Source organism: Marmota monax, unplaced genomic scaffold, assembly GCF_021218885.2.
Source record: "Marmota monax isolate L192 unplaced genomic scaffold, Marmota_monax_Labrador192_F-V1.1 WCK01_AAM20220418_F8-fsc00023, whole genome shotgun sequence".
NCBI lineage: Eukaryota > Metazoa > Chordata > Mammalia > Rodentia > Sciuridae > Marmota > Marmota monax.
The window spans coordinates 10794311-10811103 of NW_026692907.1; the positions used below are offsets into that span (position 1 = coordinate 10794311).

The window sequence follows — 16793 nt, forward strand, 5'->3', positions numbered from 1 at the left end:
TGTCCTAGGTCCCTTGCCAAAGCCTCGGCCATGAGGATTAGACTTACAGCCTTCAAAACTGTAAGCAAAATAAACCTCTTTTTCTTCATAAGTAGGCTGTCTCAGGTATGTTGTTATAGAAATTAAAAAAATGAACTAATGTAGACCTGCACTGCGAGTTCCCAAGAATCAATAGCAGAGAAATGCACAGAAATTTTGAGACAGAAGACTGAGAGGCAGCACTTTTAATATACAAACAGTAAGGACAGGCCAGAGCCCTGCTACCTGAACTGAGGATGTAGCCCAATAGCCTCAGCATCCTCTGGAAACTGGTCAGAAATGCAGACTCTCAGTCCCCACCCCAGACTTACTTCTTTCTAACAAGGTTCCAGAGGATTTATATGCACATTAAAATTTGCAAAGCATGGGGACAGAGAATGTATAATTGTAGTTTTTTGCTCTAACAACGTGTTTTGTGGTCAAAATAAATCCATTTAAAGCACTTTTCCCCCTCATTATTTGCCCCAACCTCTTCACCTCTGAGCAGCATCAACACACATGAATGCTCTTGCTCTGAGTCTTGGCGTCATTTGAATCACAATAGCATAAAGAAGTTTTCCACACCATTTCTGAGGACAGCCTTTACGGGTTATAAACTGGATTCCAAAACTTCCATCAGCAGTTTGTTGTGCAGCACCTCCAGGAGGTAGGTTGTAGGATGATTTCTGCTTTTAGAGATGATGAAACCAGGGTCCCAGGAAGCTTTGTGACTCACCCAATAAGTGCCATGCAAGTTAGCATTCCAGCCACAAGAAAAACTCATGCTTTTGCGTTTTCAGCAGGAGGCTCACCAACCTGGATGTCTCTTTTCTTTTTATATAAACGGGAGATTTGTGGGTTTTTTTTTTTTTTTTTTTTTTTGGCATAAGAGATGTTCAGAAAGAACAATTCATAGATAATCTATGTGAGCTACTGAATATGAACCATGCATGTGTGGGGCTAGAGAACAGGGAATTCTCAAGAAGGAATTGTCCAGTGGAGAGAGGTCAGTGTGGGGAGGGCCCTGCCCTGTGCACCCACTCCTGCTGCAGCTATGGCTCAAGGGCTCTTCAGCTAGGAGCCCTGACACCTCAGAGCAGATGCTTGCTCACAGGAACAGCACTGGGGATTACTGTGAGGCTATGGATGATCGTGGTGGCTTCTGAATGACAATAATCCATCTCCAGGATCTCACTTGGATTCGTTTCCTCTGTGGGCTGGGAATAGCTGATAGAACTGGACCCTGCCACTCTGTGATGCACATCATTGACTTGGACTTCTTGATTAATTCCATTTCTAGGGGCAGATTGGAGCCACTAGATGACTCAGAAATGGTCAAGAGTGTTATAGTTTGCAATGATGCCAATATGCTTCTTCCACCTTGTCTGAATTCAAGATTCCTCTGTCAAGCCCCAAATGGGATTCGCTCATTTTCACCTGACTTCATAGTCATTTCCCGAAGGTCCTCTTGAGAATGATTCAATTCCTTGCCATCCTCTGTAGACATGCATATTCAATGGGATATATATATATATATATATATATATATATATATATATATTTGATTAAAAACAAAATGACAGTGCATTTTAAAATTTCTTGTAAAAAGTATTGCTTTTCTAATGTGCTAATGTGCTCCTGCCTGCCTGCCACATGGTGTTGCCAAGGCAGAGTCACAAGGAATTCAAGGCTGAAGATGTTTGGGATTTGGGCAGAAGCTAATGCACCCCGCACTCTGCACCTTGCACCCCACTCTGAAACCCTTGTTGTTCTGGGGCTTGGCCTTAGGCGTAAACTACAAAGCATCCTAATGAGCAGAATTACACAACAGGAATGTATGTGCATATTTGACATAGTTTCTTCTCTTGAGGGGCGACCCTCAGGCTTTGACCCTGTCCTCTCCAAGGGCAAAGGAGGAGTGCAGAGAAGGAGCCTTTTCTTCCTGGCTGCTGGTTCCTCTGCAGCCTCTACAGCCCCAGGGACCTGCCCCGCTCTGCGTGGGCATGCAGAAGGCCTGCAATTTCCACATGGGAAGGTGATTGCAGAACGATGGACAGAGCGGTGTGGCCAGCCTACAGAGGAGGAAGAAAGGAGAAATACATTGTACCCTATCTGCCTCCAGATCCAGCGAGAGAGCGGGATAGGGGGCACGCCGGAGCTGGGATCTCTGCTCTAGGATGGGCTCCCTGTAGCTTGAGCATGTGAGGGAACATTTCTAGGCCTGTTTCCCTATCAGCAAATGTGAGGATCACTGTGCCTGCCTCGCTGGATCATGAAGAGGAGGAAGAATGATGCGTGGGAAAGGTTTAGTTCCCTTGAGCACTCCAGAAACTGTGCCTCCCGTAGCTTCTGATGAGTGGTCTCTAAAGTTTGGGGTTCACTTATTCAATTGATGATTCATTTGCTGATATGCGGTAGACTCTCTGAAAGATGCAAAGATTCACCTGAGACCTAGAGATATGCTGCTTCCATGGGACAACAATGAGGATGGTGGGAGAGCTGGATGTTGGGCTCAGGAGTTCAAGGGAGGTGGGTTCCACCAGCTGTGTGATCTTGGGTACTTTACCCCTTGAACCTTACTATTTAGGACCTCAGTTTCCTCTAGCAAAATGGTGGCAGCTATATCAACCTCAGAAGGTCATCGTGGGTTTAAATGATTTTGGCACAGGTTAGTTATCATCATCATCATCATCTCTTCATCATCATCATTATCATCATCAATGTCCTCACCTTACTGAGACCTTTATTTAAGAAACCTGGGTTTAGCAGGGCTATTTCGCAGGCTGGCTCGGTGGAATGGGCCAGTTTGCAGAGTGGATCAATATCAGAGAGGTATTTCCAGTTTCACAACTAGAGATGACTCTGTAAAGTTTGGTCCTTCGTCCAGTTGTCCAGAGCCGTGGGTTTCCCAGCCGTCAGGCTCCAAGCACTGTATTGCCTCATTAAATCTACAACAGCCTTGTGAGGTTGATTTTTTTTTTGCTACCACTGTATGGTTCCCTGGATTCTGCTGGCCATCGAGGCACTTTTCAGGACCAGAAGTTAAACACTAACCTACTTGTTAACTGCCCATAAGTCTCACCTTATCAGTCAGGCTGCTGTCACAAGCCGGGTGGGCCAGGAGCAGGCGCACCAGGTCGGCGTTGCCATGGTGACAGGCCATCATGAGAGCTGACAATCCATCGTGGTCCTGCAGGTTGACGTCTGCCTGGCAGCTCAGTAGCGCTTGGACCATGTCCTCCCGGTCGTGGGTGACCCCCAGCATCAGGGCGGTCTGGCCTCCCTGCACATGGGGCAGAGGGGATATGTTGAGGCTGCTGCCAGTGCCAGGGTGCTCAGCAGGGACTCCTCAACAAAGTGACCATTCCTTCCAACGTGGCTTTCCTTCTCTGTCTGGCAGAATTCTACTTCCCCAGGGTGCTAGTCAGGTACTCCATCTGCTCTAAAGGCTTTCCAACCCGCCCCCCAACACCACTACCCAGGTGGGATTCATCACACTGGGCATCACAGCTTGTCAATCTCTCCTGTTCTCAAGGCTACTGAACCTCCTAGCTACACCTCCTGTAGTTTCTGATGATTGGACTCCAAAAGTTGGGGTTCACTTATTCAATTGTTGTTTCATATGCTGATATATTGGCAGGGACTGTCATCTTTGTCTGTTCCACAGTACCTAGCACCCAGCACTGATACATGTGGAGCCATGGGGGAGATGAAGGTTGAGTGCTTCAGCGGCCTGCCTTCCTATCACTGCCCTGGCCCAGCCTTCCCCAGGAAGCCTTGGTCTGCTCCACGCCTCTGGTCTTTTTAGATTAATGATGCCCAGAAGCCTTTGTTTCAATAAGCACTCATGTCCCTGTGGCTTTTCTAATCCATAGTCATTGACATCCCTGTGATCACCAGCGGACAAAGCAAGAGAATCCGAAAGCGAGTCCCATCTCCAGCTCTGCCGGCCACCAATGTGGGACACTGGCTGACTCGATGCCTTCCCTGAATTCTAACTTTGTTTACAAAAGAATGGCCTTTCTGAGTGTATCTCACAGGACTTTTGTGGGAATCAAATAAGATAAAGGATGTAAATAGAGTAATGTGTAGGTGGTAATTTTTCTGATTAAAAACTGACAATTTCTTATTTCCCATAGATTTTCTTGTATATACTATTTAAATTTTTGTATTGGTTCTTTTTAGTTTCTCATGACAGTAGAGCGTATTTTGACATATTATATATATATATATATATGGAGTATAACTTCCCATTCTTGTGGTTGTACATGAGGTGGAGTTACACTGGTTGTGTATTCATATGTGAATGTAGGAAACTTATGTCTGATTCATTCTACTCTTTCCCATTCCCATCTCCCTTGTATACACTATTTACATGTCGATATTTTCCTATAGGCCTCTTATACGGATTTATTATATTTTGCCCCTGTGGTTCTCCTGAGTTCCAGACAGGTCAGTGATTTCTCTCTGATGGGATACTGGGCTTTGTAAGATGGCAAGAATCAGGCAAAGTCTGTGTTTTCTTTCCTCTCATATACCTTGTGACTCTGAATGCCATGTCTAAAAAGAGCTGAGGACATGTTTGCTGCTGTGCTGGCTGATTACAACCCAATCTACAGTCCCTGTGCATTCTGCTGCACTGTTCAGCACCCTGGGGCTTTGAAGAAAGAAAAGGGGCTTGCAATCAGAAAAATCCAGGCTCTGCCAGTTAGGACCCACATGAATGTGTGCAAGATATCCTCCATATCACTCCCTGGTCAGGGAAGACAGGAGTGACCAGCATTCTTGGACTAGTGGACTTGTAGTGAGCCCTGGGCATGTGTTACCTGTCAGGGTCTTCATGCTGGTTGGAGATGGTGTATGGCAATTGCCCAGTTTGTGGTGTGCATTACTAAACGTCCTAGTCCCCCACTTCTCTGAAATCCAGTCACATCTTTCCAGAGAAGCCTGTGTACATTTTTGGTGTGTTTTACTCAGCCCCAAGGTAATGGTTGTTCATGGATGAACCCAACCATGATTTTCCATCCAGACCCCTCTCCCCAACTGTCAGTTAACCAAATGGCATTTGCAGCTTGCCCTCCCATCTGCCCCTCTTCTTGACGCAGGATTCCTTCTTCCCTCACTGTTTCTCTGGTCTAGCTCAATACACTTTAATTCAGTGGTCATTTACAGAGTATTACTGGTCACCAGGCTCTGCACTGACCCTGGAGATACAAAGAAAAAATAGTAACTTATTCCTAGGAGACTCCCAACTCCATTCCATTTTACCTGGCCTCTCCACCTGTCCTCATAATTAGAGGTCTTATAGTAGCCACAAGGGGACAGCTGCAGCTATGAATTCCCATCCCTTGTTGGGGGAGCTGGGGCAACTCCCTTTCTCTCCTAGAGCACAGGTGTTTCCTCTGAAAAAAGAATAAGTTGGCCTTGATCACTGCTGAGCATCCCTCTTAGAAGAGGCCAGGTTAGAGAAAAATTCACATTTATGGGAAAAAATATTATTTAAAATGAAAATAGCTATAGGGAGTCTTGTGAAATAGGAGTTGTAGGTGAGTGAAAATACTTTGTAAACCAGAAAGTGATCTACAAATATCTGTGTGTGGCTATCAGGAGGATGGCTATTGGATGGATGAAGTGTCCAAAGTGGCTTTGCCATCAGGTTAGGTCTCTGCAGTTGTATTGGGGGAGTGTGGAACAGTGGAGCTGAGTCAGTTTTGCATGGGGTTTCTTGCCTTTCTCCATATCTAGTTTCAAATACTATCTGTTTAGTCTCTCTTTTTCTTTTCTTTTTTTTAATGGTACTGGTATTGAACCCATGAGCCCAGGAGCATTCTGCCACTGAGCTGCATCCCAATCCTTTTCCTTATTTTACTTTGAGCCTCTCACCAAGTTATCCAGGCTGGCTCAGATTGTCATCCCCCAGCCACACTCAATCTCCTAAGTTCCTGGGATGACAGGCATGTGCACCCAGTTTAGATGATGTTTTTAAGGGTGTTTGTATAGCAAACAGTCCTGGAAGATAGAGGTGGTATCTTCTTCTAAGACATTGCCCAATATAAGAGATAAAAGGCTGAGACAGGAGGATCTCAAATTTGAGGTCAGCCTCAGCAACTTCACAAGATCCTGTCTCAAAATAAAATATAAGAAAGGACTGGGGAGGGGCTCGGGTTGTGGATCAGTAGTAGAGCACTTGCCTTGTACATGTGGGGCACTGGGGTTGATCCTCAGCATCACATAAATAAATAAAATAAAGATACTGTGTCTACCTACAACTAAAAAAGAAAAAAGAAAAAGAAAAAGAAAGGGCTGGGATGTGGCTTAGTGGTTAAGCATCCTTGTGTTCAATCTCTGGTATAAAAAAAAAAGGATAAAATCTCAGATACTTCACAGTTCTTGACAGTTATGCCATCATCTATGTTCACTCCAAAGGGACAGGAAAGAGGCTGGGGTTGTGACTCAGTGGTAGAGCGCTGGCCTAGCATGTGTGAGTCCCTGGATTCGATCCTTAGAACCACATTAAAATAAATAAATAAAACAAAGGTATTGTATCCAACTACAACTGAAAAATAAATATTAAAAAAGGGGGACAGGAGAGTGAAATGTACACTATTCATTCCTGTGTGGTCAACATGGCAAGTGACCTCTGGAGGGATCCCCACTATTCTATGCAGTACCTTGTCCAACTCAAAGTCCTGCTAGGTAAGACCACACACCTGCCCTGTGTTCTCCAGAAGAGGATTCCAGACCCCAAGGCTCTGATTGCCTTGAATACCTTTGCTGCTCACAAGATCTCTCTTGGTGTGAACCTAAAACAACTTCTACCTATTCACTCTATGGGAAGTTCAGAACACTGATTTTGGGTCACATTTATCAGAGTTGCTTGGGGTAACAGACAGGCTGCTTGAGAAGAGCATAGAGTTCCTGACATTGGAGGTCATGGGCTCAGAGAGCATTATAATGAAGCTGGAGGCTGGGTGCCCCTGGCACACGCCTGTAATCCCAACAGCTCAGGAGGCTGAGACAGGAGGATGTGAGTTCAAAGCCAGTTTCAGCAATTTAACTAAGCCCTAAGCAAGTGGGTGAGATCCTGTCTCTAACTAATATACAATAAAGGGCTAGGGATGTGGCTCAGGGGTGAATGCCCCTCAGTTCAATCCCTGGTAATAATAGTAATGATGATGATGATAATAATAATATGAAGTTGGAGACTATTTGGTATTTTACAAATTAAAAAAAAAAAAGGAGGGGGAGGAAATCACCGAGGTGACTTTCAAGTATTGTTCTTACCAGAGGCAAAGGTACCCAGTGAGTTAGTGGGCCCATGTGTCCTAGTAGACCCAAATGTCCTGACTCTTTGGCTACTATCTTTGTTGTAGGGACCTTTTGGCTCTTGGCAGAAATTACTCTTAGCATCTTGACCCACAGTACTGTTCCTGGGAACCACAACATGATTTATATGCCCAAAACAATGTCATCACACTGGTTGGTGGAGAGGGAAGAAAGACAGGGAAATTTTCTTTATTTTTCTTTTTTATTCTTTGGGTACCAGGGATTGAACTCAGGGGCACTCAACCACTGGTCTGCATCCCCAGCTCTTTTTTGTATTTAGAAACAGAGTTTCATTGAGTTGCTTAGGCCTCAGCTTTTGCTGAGGCTGGCTTTGAACTCACAATCCTCATGCCTCAGTTTCCCAAGCTGGTGGGATTACAGGTGTGTGCCACTGCACCTGGCCCTCAGGGATGTTTTCTTTTCATTGTCTTTTTTCCTTTTTCCTTTTTTTTTTTTTTTTTTGTTACCAGGAATTGAACTCAAGGTCACTTAACCACTGAGCCACATCCCCAGTCTTTTTTTTATGTTTTATTTTGAGACAGGGTCTTGCTAAGTCCTTAGAGCCTCATGAAATTGCTGAGGCTGGCCTTGAACTTGAGATCCTCTTGCCTCAGCTGTCCAAGTTGCTGGAATTACAAGTGTGTGACATTGCACTCAGCCATGGGTATTTGAGATCTGGTTATTTCAAGGACTGTGGAAGTGTGCCAGGCAGAGTGCTCACTCACCAACAGAACTCTATAATGATGCTTTGATCCAAGCTGAAGCCTGGGAAATGAGCATCCTTATCATTCCTGGGACTGGTCAACAACAGTTCCTGTATGTCCTGGCTATCTGCCAATTCTGTCCACCAGGCTGGAAACTGATGACCCTGGAGAAAGGAGGAATGACAGAGGTGGTAACTTCCTTAAAGGACTAGGCCTCCATAAAGCATCCTCACTGGCTAGATGCCTGTGGATCATGATCAAGGTAGACTGCCAATGGGGCTTTTTTTTTATTTCTCAAAAGGCTAATGGTAGAAATGTTTGGTTCAAAAAGCCAAGTTCAGGTGGAATATGCTCAACTTTAGAAGCTCACTGACCCATTCCCTGGCTGTCTGGGTCTCAGGAACCTTTAAAGAAACCAAATATTCCACCTCTAGCAATTAGAGAAATGCAAATTAAAACTACACTGGGATTCCATCTCAGTCCAGTCAGAATGGCAATTATCAAGAATACAAGTCACAATAAATGTTGGCAAGGATCTGGGGGATAATGTACATTCATACATTGCTGGTAGAACTGCAAATCGGTGCAACCTGTCGAAAGCAGTATGGAGATTCGTAAGAAAACTTGGAATGGAACCACCATTTGACCCAGATATCCCATTCCATGGTTTATACACAAAGGACTTAAAATCAGCACACTACACTGACACAGCCACATCAATGTTTATAGCAGCTCAATTAACAATACCTAAGCTATGGAAATTAACCTAGGTACCCTTAAACAGATGAATGAATAAAGAAAATGTGGAATATATATACAATGGGGTACTACTCAGCCATAAAAAGATGACTTTATGACTTTGCCAGTAAATGGATGAATCTGGACACTATCATGTTAAGTGGAATAAGCCAATCTCAGAGAACCAAAGGTCAGATGTTGTCTTTGATATGTGGATGCTAACTTACAACAAGGGTGGAAGGGAAAATGGAAGTTCGGTGGATTAGACAAAGTAGAATAAAGGGAAGGGAGGGGAATGGGAATAGGAAAGACAAAAGAATGAATCAGACATCACTTTCCTATACTTATGTATGAATACATGACAAATGTGACCCATATCATGTACAATCTCAAGTATGGGATCCTAATTAGAATAAGTATACTCCGTGTATTTATAATATGTGAAAATACACTCTACTATCATGTCTATCTACAAAGAACAAATAAAAATTAAAAAGAAAAAAAGAAAAGCAAATATTCAGGCTTTGGAGGCCCAGCCTTCTTGGGTGAAAAATTCTCCATGAATCTGTATGGAATTTCTTGCCTCACTGGCAGACTAAAACTTGAAAGTTTCCCATATCTATTAAAGAGGAGAGAGATCTCCTTCACGCCACCTACCTGAGTTGCTTGGATGTTCACATTTCCTTCTCTTAAGAGCTTCCAGACAACAGCCATGTCTTCATCCGTCTCCGCAGAAGCCAAGGGAGTGATCATCACGGCAGTATAGCCAGCTTTGTTCTGGTGGTCGACATTGCAGACCCCTGCAAGATAAGCAACGGGGCCTGGAATAGCCCCAAGGGGCCAGAAGGCAGCCTCCACTTTAGCCAGGTCAACAAGATGCTGCTTGCTGGTTAATAATCCAAGGAATAGCGCCATCCACAGCAGGAGTCACTAGTTTACAATTCTGGTAGCATTTAAAGGTAGCTACCTTTCTTTAACAAGTTTTCTGAGGATACCCAGGAAGGGAGGTCCACAGGAGGCCAGAGATGGCCAAAGGGTCAATGACCATGACTTTACTTCCTAAACCTGAGCATATGACATTATTCTCATTTTACAGATGAGGACTCTGAGAGGCTAAGAAGATGCATAAACTATTCATGTGCAGGTGAAGCAGAACCAGGGCTCAGGATTGTCTGGGTCCTGAGCCCATCCGTCACCAGCCACATGTACCCACAGCTCTGCACTACAGGTCTCACTCTCACTACCTCATGTCTGTATGTAACTGAAGCTGGTGGCTGGGCATGTAAGTCCTTTAGGATAAACATAGAAAATCTTCCGGAAATGACCATCTCACTTGAAAAACGGGGAGATAAAAACACCATAACTTTTGAATAAAACAAGAATAAACCTTTCACAACAGAATGAAAAACTGCAAAAAATTCTCACACATGCACACACACACTTTAAATTTTCTGTTTTTTGGTTTGTTTTTTTTTAATATATTTCTGTTTTTGAAACAGGATCTTGCCAAGTTGTCCAAGCTGACCTTGAACTTGTGATCCTCTTGTTTCTGCCTCCCCAGTCACTGGGATTACAGGTGGGTGCTACTGCACCCAGCTAAAACTGGTATACTTTTGAGATGAAGTAGTAAAGAAGAAAGGAAAAGAGATTCTTGGTTTGTGGTCCTGGGGCTATCCAAAGGAGAGGTAAGGCATTGTGAGACACAGATGTCCCTTATATAAATGATCTCACCTCTCCAGGGTAGTATTGTGTGCAAAACCAAATTGTCCCTGTGCAGTTGTTCATTAGAAAAGCCTAGGTGGCTCTTTTGAGCAAAATAACAAAATTATCTCAGTAGATCAAGACAGTCTTTCTTAGGCTGCCCTCCTCTGTGGAAAAGAGTGAATTACAGAACCTCTCATAGGATTATTGTGGAATTTATGGTTAATGTATTTAAATCTCTTTAAATCTCTTAAGTAAATGCTTAGTTTACAATGATCATTCAGAATAGTATTCTTGTAGATTAGGAATTCATTAGAAGAAATCTAATTTATGGAACAATGTCAATTAGGGCTACTTACAGGTTCTGTGCAAGGAGAGAACCCAGCATTTGTTTGATATTCCCTCTGCTCCACCCCAAGCATTTTTCAGAAGTGTGCAATTGTTATACCTAAGTGCCAATGGATCTGCAAACCTTGGCTTGGCTGACTCATTAGCAGTTTTTCCTCTCAAGCCCCTCTGACCATGGCTGTGATTGAGTGGGTTACGAACCTTGAATGATAACCCAGTGCACTGCCTCAGAAGCCTGTCCTGATTAGGAGTGAAGGTGGACATTGCTGTGTTAACAATTTTTGTTTTTACCCCTACTTTAAGTTTGCTTTAAGATGTGTGAATAGGCCTCAAGTTACCAGTGCTCTTATCTCTTCAGAAACATGTTGTGCAGCACTCTGGAGTGAGGTCCTCACCGGGGACCCAGAAAAGGGCTGAGGATCCACATTCATGCCACATGCCCCTGAAAGGCTCTCCACCGAGCATGCTCAAATTTAACAAGCTTGCACCACTAGGGACCCAGCTTATGGAGGTGTACTCTGTGTTTCTATTCTCAATAACAATGAGTCACAGCCTGGCTGGTGGTGCACACCTGTAATCCCAGCAGCTCTGGAGGAGGCAGGAGGCTTGCAAGTTCAAAGCCAGTTTCAGCAAAAGTGAGGTGCTAAGCAACTCAGAGACTCTGTATTTTAAATAAAATAAAAAATAGGGTTGGGGATGTGGCTCAGTGGTTGTAGGTCCCTGAGTTCAATCCCCAGTAATAATAATAATAATTATTATTATTATTATTATTATTATTATTATTATTATTATAAGAAGAAGCCATTTTCTGTACAGCACATTACAGTTTGTAATGTGCTTTTCATATGCTTCACAATGGTCTCTGAAGGGAGCCCAGGTTTGGGAGTGTGACAGATCTGTCACTATCAACACCCTTTCTACTGATGAGAGAAAGTAATGGCATTTGGGGCCTGTTCTCCACAACCCTTTTCACCCTCTCTGCTAGTGTATCAAAGGGGAAGCTTCCAAACCACCATAAAGTTGATGAGTATTGGCTGGATGTCTAATCAATGGTAGCAGAAATTTACAGCACCCAAATCTTAGGGTGTCTAATCACTGTCCTGGCCTATCCCACCTAGAACTCCTAATAGGCTACAAGTCTGGGAGCTACTTAAGACAGGGCTCCATGTTACTGGTCTTTGGATTCTTCACACACATATTAGGTGCTCTCAAAGCCTCAGAGTGTCCCTGTGAACTACTTGGGGGTAGTAGAAAAAGTCCATATTTGGAGAGTGACAGATCTTGGTTTGCATTCTGGCTTTGTGACAGATTCTGGGATCTCAGCCAAATTTACTGACATCTCTGGGCCTCAGTTTCCTCACTTGGAAAATGCAATTAATATCTGTTTCACAATCTCCACAAGGATTGTATATGTGAACATGCATGTCATACCTAAACCAGTTTCTGGGATGGGGAAGACACTCAAAAGACTCTAGCTACTGTTCTTCATGTTCTCAATTGAAGGCCCAGAATACTGGAAATGGTAAGTGGAATACAGAGGCATGCTCCACTGAACCATGTGCCTCCCTCAGCTGAGCTACCATGTTGATGGTACCCAGGAATCCATGAATAACTGAAATCAATAACATTGACTCAATCTTAGAACTGGAATTTAATTGCTGGGGATTGAATCCAGGATCTTGTGCATCCGAGGCAAGAACTCTACCAACTGAGCTATATCCCCAGCCCTAATGGAATTTAATTTCTTGATGATGTGAGAATTAGAAGTTTAGGCTATTTTTACATATGTCACCTTTCCGGTTTGGAAGAGCCTCAAGGCTGCTTAAAAGAACAGTGGAGAACTGGAAGTACAATGGAGTTTAACTGAACTCCAAGAGTCATCCATTACTCATTCCTTTAACAGAGAGCATCATCCAGGAACTCGATTAGGAACTTGGACAGAAAGGGACAGACAAGAGCCCCTTTTTACAGAATTAGTATTCTGTTGGGTAGAAATACATAAAAAGATCATCTAAAGAAAAAAAAAAACAGGTGTTCCTCTAGAGCAACAGATGGGGTGTAACCCCTTTAAATAGAGTCACCAGAATGACTTCAAGGAGGTGACATTTGGGCTGTGACCTGGGTAATAAGGAGCCAGTCCTACAAAGAGTTTCAGGGGAAAGAGTCTAGATAGAAATAAAATACAAAGCTCCCAGGAGCAATGAGCTAGGTGAGTCTGAGGCCAGCATGGCTGGGTGGAACACAGGAGGAGAGTGTGGTGACACAGGGACAGCTATGCCAGGTGGGATCTTGCAGGGCAGACCATGGAAGCAGGCAGAGTAAGTTAAGTTAGATGGACAAGACCTGAGAAGTGGGAAAGCTGTTGGTTTCTGATATCACACACTGCCACCCCTCCGGCCCCATGCTTCCTTAATAAGGGAACAGATCAGCCTCTGCTCCAATTCCTGGAGCCAGACTCTCCCAGGACTCCAGTGTTTTTGCTCTAGCCAGCCCCTCCTGAAACTCTACTACCTATAGATTTTGGATTTGGAACTCTCAATAGCTTTCTGGACATTTCCGCTTGGATGACCCACTAGAAACTGAAAATCTGCCTCCCCACACTTGCTCCTTTCCCTTTTACAACACCATCATCTTCTCAGCCATCGAAGCTTGACAGAGAGCTCTGACTTCCCAGGCCCATCACAGCCAGGTGGTCACTAACTCTCCAGTGACTTTTTGTTCTTCTATTCCTGCTATGATCATCTAGTCCTCACTACCTCTCTGTGGACCCTTGCAGTGGACTCTAAACTAGCCTGCCACCTCCTCCTCTCTTCTTCCACTGATCTGCTCCTACCACTGAATTATGCTTCTTGGAGAATTGCCCTGGTGATAGAGCTCCCTACACAAAAATCTGTACTACTTCCCAGCACCTTTCAAACAGGTGTCAGTCTGGCACACAAGGTCCTCCATGCCAATGGCTCCAACTTACCTTCTCAACTTTTGTTCACATCTTGTCCAAACCAGGAGCCATTCTGACCTCCAGGTGTCTTTTCTTTTCTTACCCTCTATGGTGCTCTCCTCATCTGGACACTTCTCTGCCTGTGGAACCCCATCTGCTTCAGGGCACCTTTCCTGCTCCTGAATTGAATAGTATCTCACTTCTTCTGCATCTCTAAATCACATTCTGCATCTCTCTTCGGAGCCATCTTGCCCTGCTCTTTTGCATTTCGGGTTGTAGCCAGTATGGACCTCATAATTAATCAATAATTATCTTGCAAACAATAACAGAGTCCAATTGGTCAAATGGAGCCAAGACCTTTGTTAAAAATTATCTTAGAAAGACAAGAAATGGTGACCTTTCCTAAGGCAGTGCAGTAGAGCTCTGAAGTTGAAAAGACCAAATCTAGAATCTGCTCTACCATTTATCAGCACTGTGACCTGAGTAAGTTTTAGAACTCTCTGAGCCTGCAAATTGAGAATAATATCATAGGTCTACTGTGGAGAATGAATGACATGATATAGGCAACATGGTCTAGTCCAGTTTCTGGAGTAAAGAAGGAACTCTGAGGAGTGAAGAATTTTCTTGCTGGAAAGAGGTATGGTACAAGAATGGCCCTCAGCTACAGAGGAGGCTGAGAGAGGAGGATTGCTTGAGCCTAGGAGTTGGAGGACAGCCAGGTAACAAAGTGAGATCCTCTTTAAAAAAAAAAAAAAAGGTCTGGGATCCAGACTGCAGGTGCAGCCATTTCTGACCTGTGTCCAGCAACAGCTTCACGATGGAGAAGTTGGAGTGGGACACACTGTAGTGGAGGGCTGTGTTCCCGTTATGATCAGCCAAGTTGACAAGCAGCTTCAGGAGATGTGGGGAGTGAGTCTGGACCCCAGCGAGGTAGGCGGCCACCGTGGCAGGGCTAGATGACTTCCGGCTGGAAACACGGAACCACTCTTGACTGATGGTGTTCAAGCTTTGCCTCTGAAACCCCAAAAGATTCCAATTCTGAGACGTTCCCTGGTCTAGGATGTCCCACTTGACACCAGGACGTGTCAGCTTTGAATGTTTCTGCCTCCATCCCTTATCTCCCTGTATCCCTGCAGGGGATTTATGTAGGGGACTGACAGACAGCAAGGTTGGGAATGCAGGAACACATGGGACCTGTGATCAACCCTCCATGTGAGGTAGCAGGGAGTTCTGGGATGACAATGCAATAACCAGGAACAACTCCCTTTCCTAGATGATGGCCTGAAACTAGTGTAAGTTGAGGTCACATCCTGTGTGCACAGGATTACTAAGACTCTCTTTCATGCCCACGTGGTAAGTCTACATTGACTTACCCCCCGTATGGCACGAGGGCTCTTGCCTTTTTATACTAGGCATAGCGGGAAAGTCACAACATTATACAGACAATCATATGCAATTTATGCTGGAAATAAAACCCAAACAGGTGGGCTTGAATTATTCTTGACTTTCTTTTCTTTTTTTTTTTTTTTTGTGGTGCAAGGACTTGAACCCAGGGCCTTGTGCATTCTAAACAAGCACTCTACTACTGAGCTACATCTCCAGCCCTGTTCTTGGCTATGAGTTTTGTTGGGCTCTCCAAAGTGAAAACTTTAACGACCCATGACAGGTCCCCTGCTCTCTGTAGCATCTGGCTCCCCTGGAACCATAGGAGTGTCAAAGTTGATGACATCAACTCTGTATGTAACATGACCTAAGGGCTTAAGATGACACAAATTTAGATTATTTACCTAAAGGGGAGGGGAAGCTATTGGGGTATGGTTGTCATGAACGATTTCATGCTCATTCTGGAAAGAGCACTGGGTTTGGAGTCACTAAATCAATGTGATTAGGTTTGAGTCCTGTTTCAGCTTGCGACCTTGGAAGTATATAACTTTTTTGAATACTACTTGTCCCTATTACAAACTGGGAATGGAAAAATGGGCTGTGTTCCTTATTTCCAAGTCTCTGCATAGCCTGTGTTGTCTCTCAGGCAGGGGCAAGGAGGGAGCACAGGGGGACATCCATGCTCAGATCCTAATGTGGGTGTGGTTGTGGGGTTGCACATACATGGCTTCTGATCACTTGCTTTTCCAAGTCAGGAACAGAGAAATCACTTGTGCCCAAAAGACTTTTGCATATCAGAATCTCTCCCTGCCTCCTTTCTCCTTCTCCCTCCACCTTCCTTCTCCCCCCCCCCTCTCTCTTTAATCCTAGAAAGGAATATCTGCTTCACCCAAGGAATCTTCAAGAAAATCTGGAGAAAGACCCTCATAGGAAGGAGCATAGCGGTGGATTTTAAATGAAGAGGTAAGACTTAGTTCCATAATTTGTTTAAGAACAAGAAACAGGAATTTCAATTCACATCCACACCACACACTGCTTCTTTAAGTCTGGGAACTGCCATATGCCAAATCAGCTACAATAAAATAATAAAAATTGCCTGGCCAAGTAATAAACCCTGCTGAATTGATATTTTTACTCTTTGGGCTCTTCTGCAGAGGAGAGCAAAATAGGTTTTAAAATGCTTACAGGTTGTTGTGCTGTGTTTCTGACAGCTCTCTCCTACCGTGGGGAATGTGCCCATGTCAGTAGCTCTTGATTAAAAGTAGGACCCAATCATTGCATGTTCAAATCTCCATGGGCCACGAAGGTACAAAGGAGCAAACATGGATTTTCTTATTTCTGGTCTCTGGACCCATAGGTGCACTTTAAGAAAAGCAGTAATAACTATGGAATTAAGTGTCAGAGCTTCAGCGGGTGGACACACGTCACTCATCACCACTGTTCTGTTGATGAGGAGGCAGGCTCTGAGCCTTGCCCTCACTCACTTCTTGCCTCACAGGTGAGGTTCTGGGACCAGAACCCACAGTTCCCATTCCATGTGCTCTTCCCACTTCACCCATATGTTTCCCCAACCTCAGGGCAGAGGTTTGAGCCTTAGTCACAAACACTTTAGTGACAGACACTCAGGTGGTGATGCC

The 16793-nt window shown here is 44.3% G+C and overlaps 1 protein-coding gene across 1 annotated transcript in view; it reads right to left on the reverse strand.

Annotated features, from left to right (window-relative positions):
- Positions 1-207: 207 nt before the first annotated feature.
- Kank4 (KN motif and ankyrin repeat domains 4) overlaps positions 208-16793 on the reverse strand; it is a 71644-nt gene continuing 55058 nt past the window's right edge. The window contains exons 7-10 of the mRNA XM_046451134.2: positions 14568-14787; positions 9444-9586; positions 3101-3301; positions 208-2090 (exon numbers count right to left, since the gene is read on the reverse strand). Coding sequence (XP_046307090.1) covers positions 1986-2090; positions 3101-3301; positions 9444-9586; positions 14568-14787 — 669 coding nt within the window. The 3' untranslated portion in view covers positions 208-1985. The remainder of the gene's footprint in view (positions 2091-3100; positions 3302-9443; positions 9587-14567; positions 14788-16793) is intronic.